This window comes from Hemitrygon akajei, chromosome 25, assembly GCF_048418815.1.
Source record: "Hemitrygon akajei chromosome 25, sHemAka1.3, whole genome shotgun sequence".
NCBI classification, from domain to species: Eukaryota; Metazoa; Chordata; class Chondrichthyes; order Myliobatiformes; family Dasyatidae; genus Hemitrygon; species Hemitrygon akajei.
Genome location: NC_133148.1, coordinates 6,099,046 through 6,125,824, shown reverse-complemented (window position 1 = coordinate 6,125,824; position 26,779 = coordinate 6,099,046). Strand labels below are relative to the sequence as shown.

At 46.7% G+C, this 26,779-nt stretch overlaps 1 protein-coding gene across 4 annotated transcripts in view; it reads right to left on the bottom strand.

Moving 5' to 3' along the window:
• Positions 1-24,210, bottom strand: part of LOC140716340 (reticulon-1-A-like) — a 161,869-nt gene extending 137,659 nt beyond the window's left edge. For 2 of the 4 annotated variants that reach the window (XM_073028978.1, XM_073028979.1), the window contains exons 1-2: positions 24,021-24,202; positions 14,364-14,420 (exon numbers count right to left, since the gene is read on the bottom strand). In XM_073028978.1, coding sequence (XP_072885079.1) covers positions 14,364-14,420; positions 24,021-24,051 — 88 coding nt within the window. In that variant the 5' untranslated portion in view covers positions 24,052-24,202. Of the gene's footprint in view, positions 1-14,363; positions 14,421-24,020 lie in introns of all 4 variants that reach the window. The other 2 variants (XM_073028977.1, XM_073028980.1) reach the window with 2 other exon arrangements.
• Positions 24,211-26,779: the final 2,569 nt, after the last annotated feature.

The window sequence follows — 26,779 nt, the reverse complement described above, 5'->3', positions numbered from 1 at the left end:
ATCTTGTTTAGCAGCCTCATGTGTGGCACCTTGTCAAAGGCCTTCTGAAAATCCAAATACACAACATCCACTGCATCTCCCTTGTCTAGCCTACTTGTAATTTCCTCAAAAAATTGCAATAGGTTTGTCAGGCAGGATTTTCCTTTAAAGAAACCATGCTGAGTTCTGCCCATCTTGTCATATGCCTCCAGGTACTCTGTAACCTCATCCTTGACAATCGACTCCAATAACTTCCCAACCACTGATGTCAAGCTAACAGGTCTGTAATTTACTCTTTGCTTCCTTGCCCTCTTCTTAAATAGTGGAGTGACAATAGCGGAAGCATGCCAGAATCTACTGACTTTTGAAAGCTCATTGCTAATTCCTCCGTAATCTCCACAGCTACTTACTTCAGAACACAAGGGTGTATTCCATCTGGTCCAGTAGATTTATCTACCCTTAGACTATTCAGCTTCCTGAGTACTTTCTCTGTCGTAATTGTGTACTTCTCTTCCCTGACACCCTTGAGTGTCCAGTATACTGCTGATGTCTTCCTCAGTGAAGACTGATGCAAAATACTTGTTCAGTTATTCCGCCATCTCCTTATCTCCCATTACAATTTCTCCAGCATCATTTTCTATCAGTCCTAAATCTATTCCCACCTGTCTTTTACTCTTTATATGCTTGAAAAAGCTTTTAGTATCCTCTTTGATATTATTTGCTAGGTTCCTTTCATAGTTCAACTTTTCCCTCTTAATGACCTTCTTAGTTTCCTTTTGTAAGCTTTTAAAAACTTCCCAATCCTCTGTCTTCCCACTAATTTTTGCTTCGTTGTATGTCCTCTGCTTTTACTTTGGCTTTGACTTCTCTTGTCAACCATGATTCCATCCTTTTTCCATTCGAAAATTTCTTCTTTTTTGGAATATATCTGTCTTGCACCTTCCTCACTTCTTGCATAAACTCCAGCCACTGCTGCTGTGCCGTTCTTCCCGCTAGTGTCCCTTTCCAGTCAATTTTGGCTAGTTCCTCTCTCATGTCACTGTAATTTCCTTTACTCTACTGAAATACAGACACATCGGATTTCGGCTTCTCTTTCTCAAATTTCACAGTGAACTCTGTCATGTTATGATCACTGTCTCCAAAAAGTTCCTTCACCTCAATCTCTCTAATCACCTCTGGTTCATTACACAATACCCAATCCCGTACAGCCGAACCCCTAGTGGGCTCAACAACAAGTTGTTCTAAAAAGCCATCTCATAGACATTCCACAAATCCTCTCTCTTGAGATCCAGCACCGACCTGATTTTCCCAATCCACTTGCTTAGTTCAACCCATAAAGATACTGCAGCTTCCGATCCGATGTCACCTCTTTCTAATGATTTAATATCATATCTTACCGATAAATCCACACCACCCCCTCTGCCTACCTGCCTATCCTTCCGATACACCGTGTATCCTTGGACGTTCAGCTCCCAGAGACATGCATCCTTTAGTGACGCCTCAGTGATGGCCACAATATCATACCTGCCAATCTGTAACTGTACAACAAGATCATCCACCTTATTCCCTATGCTGTGTGCATTTAAGTATAACAGCTTAAGTCCAGTATTTGGTACTTTTTGCTTTGATTTTGCTTTCATAAGGCATTGGTCAGACCACATTTGGCCCCTGTGAGCAGTTTTTGGCCCCTTACCCAAGGAGGAATGTGCTAGCATTGGAGAGAGTCTAGAGGAGGATTCTGAGAATGATTCTGGCAAAGAAATGGTTAATATATGAGGAGATTTTAGAAGAATGAGGGCTTTCACATTGAAACCTATTGAATATAGAAAGGCTTAGACAAAGTAGACATGGAGAGGATATTTCCAATAGTGAGAGTGTCTAGGACTAGAGGGCACATTCTCAGAACAGAAGGATATCTCTTTAGAACAGAGGAGAAATTTCTTCAGCTAGAGGGTGATGAATCTGTGGAATTAACTAGCACAGATGTCTGTGGAGACTGTCATTGAGTATATTTAAAGTGGAGGTTGATAGGCTTTTGATCAGTAAGGGAGTCGAATGTTATGGGAAGAAAGTAGAAGAATGGCATTGAGAAGAAAGATAAATCAGCCATGATTGAATAGTCGAACAGACACAAAGGGTCAAATAGCCTAAATCTGCTCAAATGTTTTATGCTCTTTTAAGGCAGCAAGCAGACAGAGGAAAACTGTGAAAGTAAATTAGAAGGATAATAAGCAAAAGCCATAGAACAACCATGGTGTAAGGGTATCCTGTCCTCTTTAGTAGGGAAGAATAGATCGGGCCTGGATGAGCATGAAACATGAATGCTGACTAGCAGAAAGCTCAGGATCGCCCAGCGCTTCATGTCCACGACCAGTGAGCATTAGCTTTGTTCTTCCATTTTACCTGAATGATACATGATTAAAGAAAAGTTTCTATGAATGAAGTGCAATCCCATTGCAATATACAGGGTCAATAGAGGGATTTATTTCCCAAGGCTGGAGATCAGAATGCAGCAGATAGTGAGGTCAGCTGAGAAGATCATCGGGGTCTCTCTCCCTGCCATCACGGACATTTACACTACACGCTGCATCCGCAAAGGGAACAGCATTATGAAGGACCCCATGCACCCCTCATACAATCTCTTCTCCCTCCTGCCGTCTGGGAAAAGGCTCCAAAGCATTCAGGCTCTCACGACCAGACTATGTAACAGTTTCTTCCCCCAAGCTATCAGACTTCTCAATGCCCAAAGCCTGGACTGACACCTTGCCCTACTGTCCTGTTTATTATTTATTGTAATGCCTGCACTGTTTTTGTGCACTTTATGCAGTCCAGTGTAGGTCTGTAGTATAGTGCAGCTTTCTCTGTTTTATTTAATTATGTAGTTCAGTCTAGTTTTTTTGTACTGTGTCACGTAACACCATGGTCCTGAAAAACGTTGTCTCATTTTTACTATGCACTGTACCAGCAGTTATGGTCGTAATGACAATAAAATTTGACTTGACTTGAGAATCAGGTTTAAAATCACCAGCATACTGTATGCCATGAAATCTATTGTCTTTGTAGCAGCAGTACAATAAGATACATAATAATAGAGAGAAAGCATGAATTACAGTGCCTATAAAAAGTATTCACCTCCCTGAGAAGTTTTCATGTTTAACAAAATTGAATCACAATAGATTTAATTTGGCTTGTTTGACACTGATCAACAGAAAAGACTCTTTCATGTCAAAATGAAAACAAATTTCTACAAATTGGACTAAATTAATTACAAATATAAAACACACAATAATTGATTGCATAATTACTCACCCCCTTCAAGTCAGCATTTAGTAGATGTACCTCTCGCAATAATTAAGCATTGTGTCTGTGTGGATAGGTCTCTATTAGCTTTGCACATCTGGACAATGCAGTTTTCCCCCATTCTTCCTTACAAAACTGCTCAAACTTTGTCAGATTGCATGGAGATTGTGAGTGAACAGCTCTTTTCCAGTCCAGCCACAAATTCTCAATTGGACTGAGGTCTGGACTCTGACTTGGCTACTCCAGGACATTAACTTTGCTGTTTTAAAGTCATTCCTTTGTAGCTTTGACTTTTTACTTGGGGTAATTGTCTTGCTGGAAAACAAATCTCCCAAGTTGTAGTTCTCTTGCAGACTCCAGGATTTCCCTGTATTTTGCTGCATTCATTTTACCCTCTACCTTCACAAGCCTTCCAGGGCCTGCTGCAGTGAAGCATCCCCACAGCATGCTTCATGTAGGGATGATGTGTTTTTGATGATGTGCCATGCTTGGCTTAAGCCAAAAAGCTCAATTTTGGTTTCATCAGATCATAGAACCTTCTTCCAGCTGACTTAGTCTCCCACATGCCTTCTGGCAAACTCCAACTGAGATCACGTGAGATTTGTTTCCAACAGTGGCTTTCTCTTTGCCACTCTCCCATAAAGCTGTGACTGGTGAAACACCTGGGCAACAGTTGTTGTATGTGCAGTCTCTCCCATCTCAGACACTGAAGCTTGTAACTCAGCCAGAGTTTTCATAGGTCTCTTGGTGGCCTCCCTCACTAGTTCCCATCTTGCACAGTCACTCAGTTTTTGAGGATGGCCTACTCTAGGCAGATTTACAGCTGTGCCATATTCTTTCCATTGCTTGATAATTAAGTTAACTGATTTCCAAGAGATATTCATTGATTTGGAAATTTTCTTGTATCCATCTCCTGGCTTTTCAATAACTTCTTCATGGTGTTGCTTCGAGTGTTCTTTTGTCTTCATGGTGTAGTTTTTGCCAGGATACTGACTCACCAGCAGCTGGAGCTTCCAGATACAGGTGTATTTTTGCTACAATCATCTTGACTACACACAGTGATCTCCATTTACTCTATTAACTAAATATGTGACTTCTACAACCAGTTAGCCACACCAGTGATGATTTTGGGTGTCATGTTAAAAGGGATGAAAATTTACAATTAATTTATATCACTTTGTAGAGATCTGTTTTCACTTTGATATAGAAGAGTCTTCTTCTGGTGATCAATGTAAAAAAAAAGCCAAATTAAATCTACTGTGATTCAATGTAGTAAAACAATAAAACATGAGAACTTCCCAGGGGTTGAATACTTTTTATGGCACTTTATGTTAAATAGATAAATAAGTAGTGCAAAAAAGTGAGGTAGTGCTCACGGATTCAATGTCCATTCAGAAACCTGACAGCAGAAGGGAAGAAGCTGTTCCTGAATCATTGAATGGCATCTTCGGGCTTCTCTACCTCCTTCCTGATGGTAGCAATGAGAAGGGGGCATGTCCTGGGTGATGGGGGTCCTTTTTGAGGCCTTGCTTCTTGAAGATGCCTGAATACTATGGACTCTAGATATCATGACAGAGCTGACTAATTTTACAACTCTCCGGAGCTTACAGTTCAGTTTCAGTTTATTGTTATTTAGAAACCAAAATGCAATGTAGCTAAAAAATGAGACAATGTTCTCCAGAATGATATCACAAAAGCACACAACAAAACAGACTACACCAGAAAATCCACATAACGTTTGGTAATCCCCAAATCCAGAGTCCGGAGAGGCTGCTGCATATTAATATTGTGCTACCATCTTAGCGCGTTCTTCGGAAAGGAGCTCCAAATCCACCAGACAAAACAAGACTACCCAGACATACCAAGTCAAGAGACCAACTCTACCACCCAACAAACCAAAAACTTAAGCTACAACACCTACACAAAACCACATAGTTACATATATAGTTAACATATAGTTACAACAGTGCAGACAATACCATAATTGATTAAAAAACAAACCATGGGCACAGTAAAAATAGTCCAAAGATGCTAAAAGACTGTAAGTCCGAAAGAAACCACCACACAGTTTCCACAAGTCCTCAGGGTCCCAATAGACTCGCCATCCCACACAGGCTGCAGAAGGGAGTACCCCCGCTATGGACCTCCATGGCACCAGATTCAGCCTCGCAGACGCAGCACACAATGAAAGCTCCGTCGGACACAGCCTTGCAGACGCAGCACACAGACCACAGCAGACTCTGAGTCCGTCGAATCCCCGAGCCTCCGACCATCCCCTCCGGCACAGCCTCTCCGAGCACCATCCTCTGCCGAGCGCACAACGACGCCCCTACCAACAGCCATTGGCAACACAACCCCGAGGACTGGGGGCCTGTTCTTCTCAGCAGAGACCTAGACCTCACAACAGCAGCAGCAACAAAGAAGGCCTTCCTGGAGATTTCCAGATGTTCCTCTGTGCTCCCACGTCTGTTTTTCATCAGATTAGGATTGATCATCAGATCAGATTACTTCAATCCTGTGCAGTATTGACCCCACCTCTCCCCCCCCCATACCAGATGGTGATGCAGCCAGTTAGAATGCTGTCTATGCTACATCTGTAGAAATTTGCCAGTGTCTTCAGTGACATACCAAATTTCTTCAAACTCCCACACTCCTTGGGAGTGTGAAGGAGCAGAAGGATCTGGGGGTACATGTCCATAGATCCCTGAAAGTTACCTCAGGGGTAGATAGGGTAGTTAAGAAAGCTTATGGAGGGTTAGCTTTCATAAGTTGAGGGATAGAGTTTAAGAGTCGTGGGGTAATGATGCAGCTCTATAAAACTCTGGTTAGGCCACACTTGGAGTACTGTGTCCAGTTCTGGTCGCCTCACTATAGGAAGGATATGGAAGCATTGGAAAGGGTACAGAGGAGATTTACCAGGATGCTGCCTGGTTTAGAGAGTATGGATTATGATCAGAGATTAAGGGAGCTAGGGCTTTACTCTCTGGAGAGAAGAAGGATGAGAGGAGACATGATAGAGGTGTACAAGATATTAAGAGGAATAGACAGAGTGGACAGCCAGCGCCTCTTCCCCAGGGCACCACTGCTCAATACAAGAGGACATGGCTTTAAGGTAAGGTGTGGGAAGTTCAAGGGGGATATTAGAAGAAGGTTTTTCACTCAGAGAGTGGTTAGTGCGTGGAATGCACTGCCTGAGTCAGTGGTGGAGGCAGATACACTAGTGAAATTTAAGAGACTACTAGACAGGTATATGGAGGAATTTAAGGTGAGGGGTTATATGGGAAGCAGGGTTTAAGGGTCGGCACAACATTATGGGCTGAAGGGCCTGTACTGTGCTGTATTGTTCTATGTTCTAAATATAGCCACTAAGATATAGGTATCACTTTGAGATCTATTGAATGTATAGAACATAAAAGTAAGGATGTACTGATTAGGCTTTATAAAGCTCTGATCTGACTATTACTATTATCGGACTATTAAATTACTATTGTGAGTAACTTTGAGTCCAGACTCAGAATAATTGGGCGTGCCTTTAAAATTGTGATGAGGAGGAATTCCTTCAGCAAGAAGATGGTGAATCTCTGGAATTCATAGCCACAGGTGGCTATGGAGGCCAAGTATATGTATATTTAAGGTGAAAATTGATAGATGCTGAACTAGTAAGACAGTTAAAGTTTACGGGCAAAAGTGGTTGAAAAAGAAATCAGCACTAATTGTAAACACAAGAGGTTCTATAGATGTTGGAAATCTTGAGCAACACATAAAATGCTGAAGGAACTCATCAGGTCAGGCAGTGTCTACGGAGAAGAAGAAACAGCAGACGTTTCGGGCCAAGATCCTTCCTGATTGAGTCCCATGTAGGGTTTCAGCCCGAAATGTTAACTGTTTATTCCCTTCCATAGATACTGACTGACCTGATGAGTTCCTCCAGCATTTTGTGTGTGTTGTTCAGCTTTGATTGAATGTGGAGCAGACTCAATGGACTAAATAGCCTTTCTTTTCCTTTATCTTATCCTATGGCCTCTCTTCTCTTCAGTTGTCCATCTGAATCCAATGATGACATCCACTCCTTTAACGGTGAGATCCTTGATGACTATACAGTCCTATCTTGGACCCACAAGTTCTATTGCAGGTGGGACATGTATATGTCGTAGTGATGATAGTGATGGCAACCATGGCTACGTTTCTCTGGCTCTCTTCTGCTGTCTTCTGGTTGTTCTTTCCATCTCCAGAATATGAACCCCATCCCTACACAGCTGTCGCCAAGTGTTACGGTCAGCAGCAACATCCTCCAGGTCCTCAGGTCTGACCTTACACTTCCTTAAAGCGTTCTTCATCTGATCCTTATAGCGCTTCTTCGGCCCTCCAGCTGAGCGTCGACCATGATGTAGCTGGCCGTATAACATTCTGCGGGGTAGCCGACATGGGGGCATCCTTATCAGCCCCAGCCACTGCAACTGACGCTGGGTGATCATAGCCTCAATACTTCTGCAGTTGGTCTTTACAAGTATTTCAGTGTGAGGCACCTGCTCTCGCCAGGTAATTCCCAGGATGCGCTGAAGGCAGCTTATGTGGAAGCGCTCCAAGGACTTGATGTGAGGGCTCCAAGCTTCACAGCTATAAAGGAGGGTGGTGACACAGACCGCTTGTTATACAGCGATCTTTGTGGAGGGACGAAGGCTCCTGTTCTGAAATACTCTACGCCGAAGTCTCCCAAAGGTAGCTGATTCCTGTTTAATGCGGCTCTGGATGTCGTTGTCAATGCCGCTATCCTCAGAGAGAATGCTCCCCAGATATTTGAAAGATGGCACTACTGACAGCTTTTCATCACCAACAGTGAAGGCAGGTAGGGTGGGTGGGATACTAGCACTCCGTTGGCAAACCACTTCTGTCTTGGTGGTATTGATGGTCAGCCCCATCCTGCTGTACGCTCTCACCAACACAGCAAGGACAGTCTGAAGATCCCCCGGGGTATGGGCCACAAGAGCACAGGCCTATATTCAAGACAGAGATTCATAGATTTTTTGATGTTGCAGAATAAGAGGTTGGTGCAGGAATCTGACAGATGGAAAAAATAGGTATGATTTTACAGAAAGACAGAACAGGCTGAATAGCCTCTCCTACCTCCAAATGAGTAGTCAAGTAAAGGGAGAGGCAATGCACAAGATGCTGGAGGAATTTAATGGGTCAGGCAGATTCTATGGAGGAAAATGGACAGTTGATGTTTCGGGTCAAGACCCTTCATCTGAAATGAGGGAAATAGCCAGTGTAAAGAGGTGGAGCAAGGGCAGGCAGGCTGTAGATGAATCTGGATAAGAAGAGCAGATTGGAGGAGGGAAGAGTTGGAATTGTGACAGAGACTGGGAGGTGATAGGTGGATGTAACAGATGGCTGCAGATAGGAGACGATGGTGGAGCATGGAGTGAAGACAGGTATTCATATGGAGGTTATGGAGAGGGCACAAAATGAGCCCCTTGCATTCATCTTTGTAAAATATGGTGGTGCTAATGTCACAATAAAGGAGGTAGTTGGAGAGGAAATTGGTTAATTTAGATGGCTGGTACTCAAGATTGGAAAGGTAGGGTGCATCCCGGGCTATGAAGGTAAGCCACTGTTTGCAGCTCTCTTTAGAGATGGTGGTATCACAAGAGATTTGCAACCCTGTTCAGTAAAGTGAGTGAGTGACTTAGGCTTGTCAACCTTACAACGGGTGACAGAGACAATAACCTCAGCAAATCCAATGGAAAAAGCAAACTGTGCTATAAAACTATGGCTGTCCTCAGTATCCATGACTATGGTGACTGATATTCTGGGCATTGGATAGAAAACCTGCTTGAAAAATTGCTGACCATGCAATTAAAGGGACTGTGCCAGTCAGCACATAAAATTTACCAAAGGACAGGAAGCACAACATTAGTGGTCTCTGTTGTACAATCCCCTCCTGTCTGAGGAATAAGGGAGTTACCAGGACTGGGAGTGGGATCTCCGCCTTTGAAAATATATTTAGTAATACCTACGTCAGGCTGCTATTTATTGACTACAGCTCAGCGTTCAACACAATCATACCCTCAATTCTAATCAACAAGCGAGAAACCCTGAGCTTCTGTACCTCCCTCTGCAACTGGATCCTTGACTTGTTCACTGGGAGATTACAGTCTGTGTGATTGGAAATAACATCTCCTCTTCGCTGACAATCAACACTGGCACACCTCAAGGAGCAGAGCCATCCATCACTTTACTCTCTCTACACACAATTGTGTGGGTAGACATAGCTCAAATGCCATCTTTTGCTGACAACACAACTATTGATAGCAAAATTTCAGATGATGAGGAATCCTGCAGGAGCAAGATAGATCAGCTGGATGAGAGATGCTGCAGCAACAGCCCTGCCATCAACGTCAATAAGACCAAAGGATTAATTGTGGAGCTCAGGAAGAGGAAGTTAATGGAAAACACACCGGTCGTCATCAAGGGATCAGAAGTGGAAAGGGTGAGCAGTTTCAAGTTCCTGGGTGTCAACATTTCAGAGGATCTAAGCTAGTCTCAACATATTAATACAATTACAAATAAGGCATGACAGCAGTTATATTTCAATGGGAGTTTAAGGAGAATTATTTGTCACTAAAGACACTCGCAAATTTCTACTGATGTACCATGGAGTGCATTCTAAATGGCCACGGCACAGGATTGGAAAAAACTGCAGAAAATTGTAAACTCTGCCAGCTCCACCATGGGCACTAACCTCTGCAGCATCCAGCAAATCTACAAAAGGTGGTATCCATCGTTCAGGACACCCATCAGCCAGGACATCCCCTCTGCTCATTGCCACCATCAGGAAGGAGGTACAGGAGCCTGAAGACACATACTTAATGTTTCCGGAACAACTTTTTTCCCTCCGCCATCAAATTTCTGAATGGACAATGAACCCATATACACTACCTTGCTACCTTGTTTCCTCTCTTTATGCACTACTTATTTAATTAAATTATATATATTGTGGTAGAAATGGTTAAAACATTACAGGTTTCCCCTGCTATTCGAAGGTAGAGCATTTCTATGAAATGGTTCATAAGCCGGAATGTCGTAAAGTGAAGAAGCAATTACCATTTATTTATACGGGAAAAATCTGTGAGCATTTGCAGACCCAAAAAATAACTTACCAAATCATGCCAAATAACACATAAAACCTAAAATAACAGTAACATATAGTAAAAGCAGGAATGATCTGATAAATACACAGCCTATATAAAGTAGGAATACTTTTCTGCAATTATTGCAGCACTGTCCACTGCAGCGAAAATCTCACACAAGCGCTCTCAGCAGAAAGACTCGGCGCAAGCGCTCTTGGCAGAAACACTCTTTCCAGTAACCTTTAAGCTATGAAGCTGCCAAATCATACCAAATAACACATAAAAATACACAGCCAAAATAAAGTAGAAATAATGTTCGCCCAGTGTAGCTTCACTTACCAGAATTGGGAAGACAGCGAGCACACTGATGATGGTGTGTTAGGCTGAGTCGTCAGAGGTTGGGGTGGTGGGAGGTAGAGGAGACTGGGGTGTCATCTCATCGTCATCTGTTTCCATCAGGGCAGGCAGGTCACCTTCTTCTATGTCTGCCTGCCTTGATGTCAAAGGTTGAGTTTCGTCATCTGCTGTGGCTGATGTGGAAGGCTTGAAAAACGACAGTATGCTTGACTGCTTAGCCTCGCACATTTTTCTATCATACAGTTCTTTGTAAGCACTCAAACCATCCTGTAAATATGCCCTAAACCTACGTACCCTTTCAAAATTAAAGTCATACTTTTCTGCAATCATTGCAGCGTTGTCAATCACAGTGAAAATCTCACGCAATTGCTTCATGTTCAGTTCCTGGACGACTTCACTTTCGGGCCGTTTGCTACTACGTTCGGCTTCAATTGTTGTCCTTTCCTCTTCATTGGCTGTTCATCTATCAGTTCTTGGTCATGGAACATCAAAACCTCTTCCACATCATCTTTGTCAACTTCCACAAGCCAAACTCACTTTGTCCTTACTTCGTTCACCACGATGGAAACGCTTAATTATGTTTAGTTTTACGCTATGTGTGACACCCTTACACGCTCTTTTAGGCTTTTCTGATACCTTAGAACTCATTTTGCTAACGGATGCACAAAATAAATCGACAGAAAGCACAGATGCTCACAGGCACGTGTTTAAGCAATGCCAGCTAGAATGCAGTTTCGGGGAGGAGCTTGGCTGCTCGGTGTGCGCTGCCTTTTTTGCGCGCTACCTTTTTCGCATGCTGCCTTCTTTCGTAACAGTGAAAACACCTTCTGTTAGTGAAAACAGATAACTAATGTAGGTCTTTCGTAACAGCAAGGTGTTGTAAAGCGAACGTTCGAAAAACGGGGGACACCTGTATATGATGGGATACTTGACCATTCTGGATTGCTGATACGAGTCAAGAATAACCTTGGATGATAAGTGTAGTACCAGGAACTCCAATAAACAAGATACTAAGCCCCTGGGACCAGGATGGAGGAGGTGTCTGGGGGTAGATTATGAGTCCTGATAACAGGGAACAAAGAGAACTGTTACATTTGCACTGACATGTCTTTTAAACAATTGATCATGTACTGAGTGTGGAATGCTAAACAACGTTATGAGAAGTTGCTTGTCTTGCTGTATAAATATGAGCTCTGTACAACCTAAAAATCAGAGTTCTGGTGGCAGTGGAGACTGCTGCAGACTCTCCATGGTATCATGTTAATAAATTCTTAAAATGACACTCGAAGTCACTCTGGTGCTCTTAGTTAGTACTTCCATGGCATATTTGTTTATTTATTTAAATGTATATAAATTTATATTTTTATTATGCTTTGCAGTGCACTACTGCTACAAAATAACAATTTCATGACATAAGCCATAAATGAGCTGAACTTGTGTACATAGGGGATTGTTCATTTGACAGTTGACAGCCTCCCTTATAAATGCAGTAAAAGAACAGAGGACAATGGCAGACTCAGGAGGACATGCCCGACTGGAAACAGTAAACATGTAGCAAATATGGTTTAGAGCAGAGAACCATTAAATAATGTGAGGAAGTGAAGAGAGGTGATATATGGTACAGTAGTTTTAAAAACACAGGGACTGCCACCTGGGATTTAAGGATATTGAATATTAGGTTCCTTAAAACAAAAATGTGCACGAAACACTCAGGCACAAAGGCAAAAAGCCATGTTAAACCTTCATGAAGCAGGCCTTGGCTAAAGTATCACACCTAATTTTCACTTGAAGGTGTGGAGAAGATCTAATGGAATGGTGCTGTGATGGTATGAGTTTGCTGACCATGAAATTCTAAACTCAACAGAGATCTTAAGCCCTATCCGATAGTTAAAGGTACCCTCACTAAAGGGAGGCTATACTGTAACTCCCTACTTTTCAAAGATTAGTTCTCTTCCCTGTTTATCCTCCATGGCATGTCTAGCTGCCAATACTCACTATTTGAGCGGTGGGTCCCTACCAGGGAAGTGATACTTCCAGCTAATGAAGCAGGTTAAACAGTTCATTTATTACAAATGATTTAAAACCACAAAGGATTTCCAAGACACAAGTCCAAAAGCTAAAAAGATATGCCAACGAGTTGCAGACAAACAAATGAAGGCAGAGGAATGAATTCTAGTTCACTTCGTCTTTCTGCCATTCTTCTTGATGTTCCTGGACCATTGTTAATAAGCCTGACTGCTTTCTTACATTTATTTAATTTCCTGCCTATGGGGTGAATTTACATATATGTGGTATTCTTTCAAAAATGCATCTTTTCACACTGGTGGTCTTAAAAGTTCTGGAGAAAGAGATTCCCAGATACCCACAATTTAAGCTGTAAATGCTAACTCTTAAGCACACAAATCTTCCAAATATTAATAGATCAGGTATTTGATGTGTTAAGTGATAGTATCAAACAGATCTGCAAGCTTCCTTGAATGAAATAATTTAGCCAATGTTGTCTGGTTGGATACAGGCCTAATTATTATAATCCCATTGTTTTACACTGCTTGTCATGAGCAGATAGCCCAACTGCTATATAAACAGTGCTGCTTGTTGCAAAGCAGTCCTTTTAACTTTAAACTGATCACTGCTTTCCATTTACATTTAAACCAAAGACTGGCTCCCACTTACAATACTCAAAAACAATACTTTGATCCTTACAAGCATCGGCTTCTGTGCAGAAAGCTGAGTTTGGCTAAAAAGGAAGTGGACATTGAATACCCATCACAGTGGCTCAGTTGTTAGGGGATGTTCTCTCATAGCAGATCAAGTTAAAAGAGACTTAACAATGGAATAAGGTAAAAGGAGAAGTGACAATGGAATTCACTGGAGTTGGTATTGTGATTACAGGTTTTTTTGATAAAAATGCGAACGGTCCTTCACAGACAAAGCCCTCCTCACCACTGCATGCAGCGCTGCCACATGAAAGCAGCAGCTATCATCAAAGACCCCTACCATCCACCAGTGTGATGATTTTTCTCACTACTACCATCAGGTGTGGGGCAGTTTAATGGTTCAGGAATGATGATTACTGTACAACCATCAAGCTTCTGGATAACTTCATGTTTTTCAACTCTCAACTGATTACACAACCTGCAGACTCACTTTCAAGGACCATTAACAACTCATATTCTCATATTTCTTTGTGTTTGCAGTTTACTTGATTTTGCACATTGGTTGTTTGTTAGCCTTTGTCTTTTTAGCCTTAAAGTCTTTCCTAAATTCTATGGTATTTCCTTTTTCCCTGTAAATACTATACTTTCAAGAAAATTAATTTCAACAGAAACATCTACATACTTTAATAACAAATTTTCTTTGAAGTTTGTCTCTATAAACTAGCCTTTGAATAACCTCAATCTTACAAATCTCCCAATAACCCCAGACAAAAGAGAACATCAAACTCTGCCTCTTCCACATTTCCCAACCCAATCTTCTCACTTGGCTCCATGGAATTTATATAAAAAGACTCACTCTGCATTGGCACCTCCTCCCACAACCACATAGAGCAAAGACAGCAGCCACCAGATATGGCAAGGATTCACGAGCGAGGCTTACCTTCAGTGGAGGAAGGTGTGGAATCTGGAGTAGTGGAGACAGTTGAAGCAGATTCCTCTGTTGGTCAAAGTGAAACAAATCACATCAAGCTAGTTAATGTTCCTCCGGCCCCTCACCATCACTACTCCCCTCAACCCCAGTGCTATCTGAGGGTCAGCATGCCCCTCAGATGAAGTGGCAAATGAATACTCATGTCTTCCTCCACTAAGCTGAAGTGACTCAGAACTATCACCAAGTCCAGCGTCTGAACAATGGTCTAGCAATGCTGTATGTGTTACAGTCAGTGCTGGTGTGACAGTGAGTTATGACTGACTGTGTGGGAATGACTGTGTAAGTTGCAATCAGTGCACGAGGTGTGACAGTAACAGTTGTGCTTTAGTCAAATATATACGACTATATATAAGGCATGCGTGCGTGTGTGCGTCTCCATAAATGGAAGATGACAAGAAGTACACTAGGGCTAACACACACACACACGCACACATGTATATGCATAGTTCATCGTCAGTATGAACAAGTTGGGCTGTAAGATTCAATGACCCATTCTTCCCATCATCATCACTACTGACAGGGCAGTGTATGTACAGAAGCACACAAAAACACAGATCATCTTGTTTTTGTGACAGCGCAGGAGGGAGAGAGGGGGAGAGGGGGAGAGGGAGTGTATGTGAGTGTGCATCTGTGTGTGTGAGTGTGCATGTGTGTGTGAGAATGAGTGTATATCTGTGTGTGTGTATGTGCACATTAGTGTGAGTTGGTGTGGGAGAGAGGGAGGGTGGAAGAGAGGGTTGGGAGACAGGGGGAGAGGGGAAAAGAGAGAGGGGGAGAAAGGAAGAAAGAGAGGGGAGAGAGTGAGACAAGGAGAGAGAGGGCAAAAGGGAGTAAGAGAGAGGTTGAGAGAGGGAGAGGGACATGGAGAGTGGGAGAGTGAGGAAAGAAAGATGGGGAGTTAGAGCGGGGACAAGATGAAGTGGGAAAGTAGGTGCAGATACAGGGAGAGAGGGGGTGGGAGAGAGTGGAGAGGAGAGGAGGAAAGTAAGAGACAGAGGTGGGAGATAGGGAGAGGTGTGGGGGAGAAAAGGGTAGAAAGTGGGAGAAGGGATGGGGAGTGGAGGGAGAGGAAGTGGCAAGGAGAGGGGAGGAGAGAGAGGGGGCAGTGAGAAGAGGTTGAGGAGGACAGGGAAGAAGAAGGAGTAAGATGGAAAAACAAACAAAGAGTGAGGGGGAGAGAGGATGGAAAAGGAGAGAAAGAGTGCTGGCAGAGTGGAGGAGAGGTGGAGGGGGAGATAGGGAGGGGCAAGGGTGCAGGAAAGTAGTATGGAGGAGAAGGATGGTTAGACTAGGGAGAGGAGGGGTTGAGAGAGGGGAGGAGTAGTAGTAGAGTAGGGTGAGGTGGAGAGTGGGGGTGTAAGAGGGAAAGAGGAAGAGTGGGGAGAGAGGTGGAGAGCAGGTGCAAAGTGTGATGGGAGAGGGGTAGGAGAGGTGTGAGAGGGAGAGGAGGAGAGGGAGCAGAGGGATAAAGAACAAATAGAAGAAAGAGAAAAAGGGGAGAAAGAGAGAGAGGAGGGGAGAGAGAAGGTGACTGACAGGAGGAAGAGAGACATAAGGGGAGGGAGTGAGACGGAGAGAGTGAGGTAAGAGAGAGGGGTGAGAGAGAAGGAAAGAGCAAAAGGGAGAGAGAGGGTGAGGAGAGTGAAAGAAGGGGGAGGGAGGGGGTAGAGAGAGAGGGAAGGAGAGGGAGAGAGGGCAGGGTGGAAAATGAGAGGGGGCAGGGATGGAGAGAGACCAAGGGAGAGGGGGAGAAGGAGAGGCAGTGCAAGAGGGAGAAGGAAAGAGAGAGAAGGGGTGGAGAGAGAGGGAAAGAGCAGAGAAAAGGAGAGAGAGAAAGGAGTGGAGAGACACCGAGAGGGAGAGAGGAGAAGAGCAGGAGGGGAAGAGCAATAGGAAGGCAAAGAGAGAGAGAGGGAGGAGGAGGAGAGTAGAGGGAGAGCAGGAGAAAAAGGGAAAGAAACAGGGAGAGTGGGAAGAGAAAGGGAGAAGGAAAGCAAGGTGGGCAAGGGGAGAAAAGAGTAAAATTGGGAGAAGCATTGGGGAAGGAGGTAAGAGGGGGACAAAGGGGAGACGGGGAGAGAAGAGGCTAGCGAGAACAGGGGCAAGGAATGATGGGGTGGGGGAAGGAAACGAATGAGAAGTGGGGAGTAGGAGAGGGAGAAGGAGCAAGATGGAGAGACAGAGGGAGGGTGGAGAGAGATAGAGGAGAATGGGGAGAGAAGAGGGAAAGAGTGAGACAGTGAGAGAGAGGGAGAGACAGTGAGGAAAGGGAAAGGGTGAGAGAGGGCCAGGAAGAGAGGGAAAGAGAGGGAGTAGGAGAGAGAGGGCGAGGGGAAAAGAGCGGGAGAGGTGGAGTCAGAAAGAGGGGGCATGGAGAAACAGCGAGAGGGAGGGAGACAGAGGGAGAAGAAAAGGAAAAGAGAGAGGGATAGCGGAGAGGGTTAAGAGAGAGAGATGGGGAGAAGGAAGGAAGAGGGAGAGCAAAGAGTGGTTGTAGACTGGTCATATTCTGCATGGAGGTCGGTGACCAGTGGTATGCCTCAGGGATCAGTTCTGGGACCTCACACTCTTTATGGTTTTTATAAAATACCTGAATGAGTAAGTGCAGGGATGGGTTAGTAAATTTGCTGATGACACAAAGGTTGGGGGTGTTGTGGACAGTGTGAGAGGGCTGTCAGAGGTTACAGTGGGACATTGATAGGATGCAAAACTGGGCTGAGAAGTGGCAGATGGAGTTCAACCCAGATAGGTTTGAGGTGGTTCATTCTGGTAGGTCAAATATGATGGCAGAATTATAGCATTAATTGCAAGACTCTTGGCAGTGTGGAGGATCACAGGGATCTTCGGGTCCGTGTCCATAGGACACCTAAAGCTGCAACGCACATTGACTCTGTTAAATAAGAAGCCATATGGTGCATTGGCTTTCATCAACCGAGGAATTGAGTTTAACAGCTATAACCGTGGGATTGAGTTTAATGTTATAGCTAAAAAGGACCCTGATCAGACGCCACTTGAAGTACTGGTCACCTCTCTACGGGAAAGACGTGGAAAGTATAGAAAGGGTGCAGAGGAGATCTACAAGGATGTTACCTGGATTGGGGAGCATGCCTTATGAGAATAGGTTGAGTGAACATTGGCCTTCTCTTCTTGGAGTGACGGAGGATGAGAAGTGACCTGATAGAGGTGTACAAGATGATGAGAGGCATTGACCATGTGGACAATCAGAGGCTTTTTCCCAGGGCTGAAATAGCTAACAAGAGAGGGCACAGAGTTAAGGTGCTTGGAAGGAGGTACAGAGGAGATGTCAGGGGTAAGTTTTTTACACAGAGAGTGGTGAGTGCGTGGAATGGGCTGCTGGCAACGGTGATGGAGGCAGAAACGATAGGGTCTTTTAAGAGACTCCTGGATAGCTACATGGAGCTGGGAAAAATAGAGGGCTATGGGTAACCCTAGGTAGTTTCTAAAATAAGTACATGTTCGGCACAGCATTGTGGGCCGAAGGGCCTGTACTGTGCTGTAGGTTTTCTATGTTCCTATGCTTCTAAGGGGGGAAAGGGAAAGAGAGAAAAAGAGGAAGAGGAAAGGCAATAGGCAGTGGTGGGAAATAGGGAGAGGCAAAGGGGATAGGGTGGGGAAGGAGGTGTAGGGTGGGAGGAAGGAGAGAGGAAGGTGAGAGGTGGGAGAGAGGAGGGACTGAGAAAAGGTGACAGACAGAAGGGGAGAGTGAGACAGGGAGAGAGACAGAGAGAGTGAAGTAAGAGGTAAGAGAGAGGGAGGAGAGGGGGTGATGGGGAGAGAGGGGGTGTTGGGGAGATGGGGTGGGGAAAGGGGGGTTGGGAGGGGGGTGGGGAGAGAGGGGGTGTGGGCGAGAGAAAGGCGGTGAGAGGGAGGGTGAGAGGGCAAAAGAGAGAGAGGAGGGTTAGACGGCAAACACGAGGAAATCTGCAGATGCTGTAAATTCAAGCAACACACACAAAATGCAGGCCAGGCAGCATCTATAGGGAGAAGCACTGTCGACGCTTCGGACCGAGACCTTTCGTTAGGACTAACTGAAAGGAAAGATAGTAAGATATTTGAAAGTAGGAGGGAGAGGGGAAAATGCAAAATGATGGGAGAAGACCAGAGGGGGTGGGGTGAAGCTGAGAAGGGGAGGAGGAGCATTAATAGAAGTTAGATTGACACTTCTCTAACTTCCGTTAATGCCCCTCCTCCCCTTCTTACCCCATCCCTGATATATTTAGTGTTTTCCTCCCTCCCTTTTTTTTTCTTTCTCTCTCTGCCCATCACTCTTTGCCTGTTCTCCATCTCCCTCTGGTGCTCCCCTCCTCCTTTCTTTCTCCTGAGGCCTCCGGTCCCATGATCCTTTCCCTTCTCCAGCTCTGTATCCCTTTCGCCAATCACCTTTCCAGCTCTCAGCTTCATCCCACCCCCTCCGGTCTTCTCCTATCATTTCGCATTTTCCCCTCCCCCCAATACTTTCAAATCTCTTACTATCTTTCCTTTCAGTTAGTCCTGACGAAGGGTCTTGGCCCGAAACGTCGACGGTGCTTCTCCCTATAGATGCTGCCTGACCTGCTGTGTTCCACCAGCATTTTGTGTGTGGTGCAGAGGAGGGTTAGAGCAGGGCAGGGAGCGAGGGAGAGGAACAGAGATAGAGTGTGGAAAAAGGGAGGTGGAATTAGGGTGGGGAGAGAAAAGGACAGGAAAAAGAGAGCTAGAGGTGGAGAGAAGAAGAGAGTAAGAGGGAGGGGGAGAATGAGAGACAGCAAGGATGAGAGAGAAAAGGAGATGGGGAGAGAGTGTAAGGGTGAGGAGGCGAGAGGGGGAGGGAGAGGGAATGAGAAGGACAGAGATGGAGGGGTAGAGATTGAGAGAGAGTGAAGGGACAAGGGAGAGACAGAGGAGGAGGAGGAGGAGTGGAGAGAGACTGGTCGGAAGAGCAGGAAAAGGAGAGAGTAGGGGAAAGGCAGAGCAAGAGGGAAATGGAAAGAAAGAGAGAAGGGGGTGTGTGAGAGGGAGGGGTGAGAGAGGGATGGAGAAGGAGAGCAAGAGGAAAGAAAATGAGAGAGGGGAGGAAGGGAGGTGTGTGGAGGGAGAAACAGGGTGGAGTGGGAGAGAGAAAATGAAGGAGAGAGGGAGAGAGAGGGCAAGAGAGAGAAGGAAATGCAGAGAGAAGGCAAAGGAGAGAGAGAGGAGAGGGAGAGTGAGGGGAGGGGTGGATGACAGAGACAGAGTGGGGGGTGGAGAAAAAGGGTGGAGGAATGGAGAGAGAGGAAGAGGGAAAGAGAAAGGAAGAGAAAGAGGGGAAAGAGAGAGAGAGGGTGGAGATGGAGGGGGAGACACAGAGAGCTGGAGACGGAGAGAGATTGGGAGAAGGAAAGAGAGGGAGAGGGTGAGTGGGAGAGAGAGGGACAGTGGAGAGGAAAGTAGAAATGGAGGGACAGAGAGAGAGATTGGAGAGAGAGGGGACAGAGGGAGGGGAAGAGGAAGGGAGAGGAAGGAGGGATAAGGAGCAAGAAGGAGAAAGAGAAAAAGAGGGAGAGAGAGAGAGAAGGGGAGAGAGTGAGACAGGGAGAGGAGGAGAGAGGGAGAGGGGAGTTAGTGAGAGAGATGGAGAGAGAAGGAGAGAGGGAGAGTGAGGGAAAGAGGGAGAGGGAGAGAGTGGGTGGGGGAGAGAGAGATGGAGAAAGAGGGCAAGAGGGAGGAGTGAGAGTGAGAGTGGGGATGGAAAGGGAGACAGGAAGAGGGGCAGCAAGAGGTGGGAAGAGGGGAGAGACAGGGCAAGAAGGAGAGGGAAAGAGAGAGGGGTGAGAAAGAGCCTGGAGGAGGAGAGAACAGGGAGAGCAAGAGGAAAAAAGAGAGAGAGAAAGGGAGAGAAGAGGGAGATTTAGAGTGGGTGAGAGAAGGAAAGGCTGGAGGGGGAGGGAAGGAAAGAGAGAGGAGAGAAGGTGAGAGGGTGAGCAAGGGAAAGGGAAAGAGAGGAGTGCAGGGGAAATGGAGTGGTGAGGAGTGAGAGGGAAGGGGTAAGCGAGAGGCAGAGGGAGGAGATGGATATCAAGCAAAATAGGAGAAAGAGTAAAAGAGGGAGAGAGAGATGTAACAGAGGTGGAGAGGGAGTGAGAGAAGTGAGGGAGAGTAAGAGGGGAGGGAGGAGAGGGAGGTAGAGTGAGGGAGACAGGGGGAGAGAGCAAGGAAAGGGGAAAGAGAGAGAAAGCGGAGAGCGAGAAAGCGGTGAGAGCACGGAAGAGGGGAGATGGGTAAAGAGGGAATAGGAGAGGGAAAGAGGGAGTAGGAGAGACAGGGTGGAGAGGGAGAGGGAGAGAGGGAGGGATGGAGAGTGATAGAATGGGAGGGAGACAGGGGGTAGAGAGGGAATGAACAAGGGAGAGAGAAAAAGGAAGGTGAAGAGAGACCAAGAGGGAGAAGGAATGTAGGGGAGAGACAGAGCGGGAAATAGAGAGGGATGAGAGCGTTGGGGGAGAGTGGAGAGGGGGAAAAAGAGGGAGAGAAAAGAGAGAGGGAGAGAGAGAGGAGAAGGAGGGTAGAGAGAAAGGGAGAGGGCTGGACAAGAGGGCTGAAGAGAAAGAGGGTAGAAAGCTGGATGAGAGGGTGGGAGGGTGGAGGGCTGAAGACAGGGTAGAGGGCTAGTTGAGATGGAGAAGAGTGGGTGTGAAAAGAGGAGGGATAGTAGGGTGGAAAAGGGGTCAGAAAGGGGGAATAGATGAGAGAAAAGAGAAGGGAGTTAGGCAAGTGTGGGTGAACAAAAGAGATAGAAGAGAGAGGGAAGACTGGGGGGAAGAGTTGTTGGGAGTGAGTCAGTGAGGTTAGGGTGTGGGAAGAGGGGGAAAGAATTTGGAGGAATGTGTGGGTGAAGTTAGGGTGTGGGAAGAGCGGGTGTGAAGAATGGGGAATGAAACAGCAGAAGAGGGGGGAAAGAGGGGGGAGAGGGGGAGGGGGAAGAGGGGCGAGGGGAAAGGGGGGGAAAGAGGGGGAAGAGGGGGGAAGCATGGGGAAAGGGGAGGAGGGGAAGAGACAGAGATAAGAAAGAGGGATGAGAGGGGAAAGAGGGAAGAAAGAGAAGGTGGGTTGAAAGGGGTGAAGAGTGGGTGCAAAAAAGGGTAATGAAAGGGTGAAAGAGAGAGAAAAAGGGGGAAGAGGGAGGAAAAGGGAATGGGGCCAAGTGCGGGAGAACATAGGGATTTGAAAGAGAGTTGGAAGACTGGGGAGGGTGAGAGAGGGAGAGAAGATAAGGCATGGGAAAAGGGAAGAGTGTGGGGAAGGGGAGGAAGAGAAGGGCAGGAAAGGGGAAGAAGGGGAAGAGGTGAGAAAGGGGAAGAGGGAAGAAAAAGTGGGGAAGTGGGAGAAAGAAGGGAGGGGCGGGAGGGGGAGGGAAGGGGATAGAGAAGGGGAAAGGCAGATGAAAGAAAGGGTTGATGAGGGGGAAGAGGGGGTGGAAGAGTGGGATGAGGGGGGGAAGAGGGGGTGGAAGAGTGGGATGAGAGGAGGGAAGAGGGGATGAGTGTGGGGGAGGGGGAAAGAGAGAGGGGGAGAGAAGGGAAAAAGATAGAGTAGGTAAAAGGGGAAAAGGGGGTAGAGGGGTGAAGAGAGGGGGTGAGATGGGTTAAGAGAAGGTGTAAGTTTGGGGAAAGAGGGGGAGAGGGGGAGGGGAAGGGGAGAGTGGACGGAGGGGAGAAAAAGTGGGGGTGTGAGAAAGGAGGGAGGGGCAGGAGAGGGAGGGAAGTGGATAGAGAGGTGGAAAAGGCAGGTAAAAGAGAGGGTTGACAAGAGGGGGAACAGGGGGTGGGAGAGTGGGAAGAGAGGTGTGGAAAGAAGAGGGATGAGCATGGGGGGGTGGGGAAAGTGGGAAAAAGAGATGGGGAAGTGTGGGTAAAAGGGAGAAGAAGGGGAAAGAGAGAGGAAAAGGGGTGATGAAAGGTGGTGAGATGGGCATAAGAGATAAGTTAGAGGAAGGGGAAGAGAGGGGTAAGGGGGAAGAGAGGGGGAAGGGGGAAGAGTGGGAGAAGGGAGTGAAGATATGAGGGAAGATTTGGGAGAAGAGATGCAGGAAGAGATGGAGGAAGAGAATGAAAAGAGGGTGAAGGGGAAGTGGGTGCAAGAGGGAAGGAGGGGTCGAGGAAATGGGAAGGAGGAAGAGAGGGGAAAGAGGTTTAAGAGTGGGAGAAGAAGGGGAAGAGAGGTGGAAAAGAGGAGAATGAGAGAGGGGGAAAGGGAATAGAGACAGGGTGGAGAGGAGGTAGAGAGGGGGAAGAGGGGATGTGATGAGAAGTGATGGTAAAGATATGGGGAGGAGAGGGGAGAAAGAGAGGGGGTGAATGAATGGGGATGCAAGAGGAGATGAGGGAGAAAATATTGAGAGAAAAGAGGTGAGGAAGGGATGGGAGAAGAGATGGGGAAGGGGAGGAGGGAGAAGTTGGAGAGGTGGGAGGGGAGAAGAAGGGGAGAGGAGAGCAAAGGGGAAGGAGAGGGGTGAGAGAGTGCAGAAGGAGAGTGGTACTGTAAAGGGTGAGGAGAGGGGAGACGAAGGGTAAGGGAGGGGAGAAAGAGAGGGAAGTGTGGGAGGAAGTGAGGGGTTGGGGAAGGTGTTTGGGGAAGAGAGGAGGAGTGGAAAAAAAAAGGGGAAGCAGGGGAAGGGTGTGGGAAATCAGTGGGGGGCAAATAGAGGGAAGAGTGGGGAGGTGGGAATGAGGGGTAATGTGGCAGATGACGAGGAAGGGGGAATGAGGAAGTGGAAAAGTGGGGGTTGAGAGGGGAAAGAGGAGGGAGGGAGGAGAGACAGTGTGAGTGCTCATTGAGATGGTGATGAGTCTGAGGGAGACATGCAGAGGTGGAGATAAGGTGATGCTGGTGGGAGGATGAACTGCCTTTGTGCATCAGCACAGGTCCCCATGGTCCTGGGTCCACTCCACCCCCGAGGACACGGCCACCCACTCCCCTATCTGCAGTCCTTGCTTGAACTCCCAATCTCCCTCTCTTGTTGCACCTCTTCCCTCCCCTCAGCGCCTACACCCCCTCCATCTCACCCACTGCCTTTCCACTACCACCTTTTCATGTTCCCTCTTCCATTCTCTTTCCACCTACCCCGCCTCTTCCCTCCCCATCTCTTGACAACTCCCTCCACCATAACCATCTCCACTTCCCTAAGCATCCCCAACGTTCCTCCTTCCCTCATCTCCCCCTCCCTTCTCTCTCACCTCCCCTCTTCTGTTCTCCCCAAGCCTCCCCACCACAACCTGGCTTCCATCCCTCTCTCGACCATCCACTCCCCCTCCCATAACTCGCCCCACCCCTCCCACTTTCTTTCTCCACTATACACCGCCCCCACCACGCATCACCTCCCCCTTCCTCACATCTTCCTCCTCCCGTCCTCTCCGCCCTTCCCCACCCCTCCTTCCTCCTCCCCGCTCCCAACCCTCTTCTCAGCTACCCTCCTCCACTTCCTCCTACCGACCCACTTCCCCTTCTCCTCTCCCGTTCCTCCCTCTCCCCACCACTAACCCCTCACAATCCCTCCCCTGTCGTGCCCACCCCAATCCCAACGCTCTCCCTCCCCATGCACCGGTACCGGCAGCGAAAGGGCGGACGTACTGCAGTGGCCGAAACCCAGCACCTGCCCCATCACATGCGGCCCGTCAGCGGCAGTAGCCGGACTCTCGATGCGGAGCCGCTGGCCCGACCACCATCTCTGGGCTCCGGGCTGCCGCCCAACTTAGTCCCCGTCAGCCGGGGAACTCATCATAGGCCTGGAAGATGCTCCGCTACCTCTTCCCCTCCCCCACACTCCTCCTCTCCGTCTGCCACTCCCCTGCCTCCACCTCTTCCGTCCCTCTCTGCCTTCCTCTCCTTCCCCCACCACTACCTGTGCCCCCCGCTTCCCTCCCTGTAAACCCCCTCTCCTGTCTGCTTTCTCTTTCCTCTCTCCTTTCCCCTTTTTCTTTCCTTACATCCCTTGCCTTTCTCCCACTCTCGCTCTCTTCCTCTCCCTGATTGTGTTGCTATTTGATTCTCTCTCTCTCTCTGCTCTTTCTCTCGTTCCCTCTCGCTCTCTCGCCCTTTCTCTTTTTCTTTCTTGTTCTAGCTCTCAGACGCACGCACCTCCTCTGGGGGTGCAGATTGGGAAGACAAAGGAACCGCAGGAAAGGAGAGAGCAGATTTAGCTGGAGAGTAATTCCGGCCCCAGAGAGGAATTTTACAGCGGGAGGCTAATTAGCGGGAGGCTGTGGTAAGCAAACCAGACGAGGAGCAGGGGGAGAGGGGAGAGGAAAGGAAGGAGCAGTGAGTGAGGGATGGTTTGAGGGTGGAGTGAAGAGAAGAGGGAGGTGGAGAGGGTGAAGAGGGACAGGGAAGGAGTGTGGAGAGATAGAGGGAAGGAAGGTAGGAGCAGGATGGGAGAGAGTGAATGTGGGGGGGGGTAAAGAAAAGTGGCAGGAGGGTGTGGAGAGAGAAGGAACAGGAGAGAGGGGATGCATAGTCAGAGACTGGTGGATGGTGGGAGCTGTTCAAGGTGAGATGAGGGTGTGGGAGAGAGGAGGAAGGGATTTGCCTGCATTTGGCCCATTGCCCTCTAAACCTCTCCTCTCCATGTACTTAACTTTTCAGAGTTGCTAATGTGTCTGCCTCAATCATCATTTCTAGCAGCTCCTTCCAAATATGAGATAAAACTGGTTATTGGCTTATTATTTTCACATGTTTGCACGCATCCAGACAAATAATTCCATAAAATAAAACCACCACAAACGACAGAGGTCCTTAATTGTGCTCGTACTATGCTAGTGCCTCAAGCCCATTGACTATTCGTTTCCCCCCCCCCCCATCCCACCAATCTCCCTCCTGGCACTTATCCTTGTAAACGGAATAAGTGCTACACCTGCCCTTACACTTCCTCCCTCACCACCATTCAGGGCCCCAGACAGTCCTTCCAGGTGAGGCGACACTTCACCTGTGAGTCGGTTGGTGTGATATACTGCGTCTGGTGCTCCCGGTGCGGCCTTCTATTGGTGAGACCTGATGCAGACTGGGAGACTGTTTCATTGCACACCTACGCTCTGTCCACCAGAGAAAGCAGGATCTCCCACGCATTTTAATTCCAGGTCCCATTCCCATTCTGATATGTCTATCCATGGCCTCCTCTACTGTCAAGATGAAGCCACAGTCAGGTTGGAGGAACAACACCTTATATTCCATCTGGGTAGCCTCCAACCTGATGGCATGAACATTGATTTCTCTAACTTCCATTAATGCCCCTCTTTCCCTTCTTACTCCATCCCTATTTATTTTTATTTTATATATATGTGTATTTTTTCTTTTATTTTCTCTCTTTTCCTCTCACAGTAACTCCTTGCTTGTTCTCCATCTTCCTCTGGTGCTCCCCTCCCCCTTTCTTTCTTCCAAGGCCTTCCGTCCTATGATATTCCCCCTTCTCCAGCCCTGTATCCCTTTTGCCAATCAACTTCCCAGCTCTTAGCTTCATCCCTCCCCCTCCTGTCTTCTCCTATCATTTTGGGTCTCCCCATCCCCTTCCCACTTTCAAATCTCTTACTCTCTCTTTTTTTCCATTAGTCCTGACAAAAGGTCTCGACCCAAAACTTCAACTGTACTTCTTCCTATAGATGCTGCCAGGCCTACTGCTTTCCACCAGCATTTTGTGTGTGTTGCTCAAGCCCATTGTATTGGTTATTTACATAAATGATATAGTTCACTGTATCCATGTGATAAATAAATCTAAATCTTAGTACTGAGCATTTACATTCCCCTTTTATACACAGTACAAGTTAATTCTTCAAAAAATCCAGCTGTTCATATGTGATTTTCCTTTATTGGCTTGACTGTTAGTACCTTGGTAATTTCTAAATGTTTAAACTTAAAAGTTCTAACATTTTCCTGATGAAAGATGTTCTTCCTTTTTTGAATAAAGGAGTTACCTGCCACTTTTATGTTCATCGGATCAAGCCCATTAAATCACATGCTCAACAGTTTGCTCGGTTTGATTGTAATTTTCTACTTTGTAATTCAGAGCTATTTATGGAGTGTTACTGTATCTTCCACTTCCACAATGAATTCTGGTGCAAGACATTTGTGTTTAATTTGTCAGCCATTTCTTTGCCTTTCATTATTAATTCCCTCTTCCTCTGGGAGAAACACCTAATTTGTTTCTTTTTAAAACATCTATAGAAACTTAATCTGTCCATCACAGGAAAATCCCTGCCCACCATTGAGCACATCTGCAAGGAACGATGCCACAGGAAAGTAGCCATGCTCTCTTCTCACTGCTGCCATCAGGATAGATGTACAGGAGCCTCAGGTCCCACATCACCAGGTTCAAAAACAGGCTCAACCATCAGGCTCTT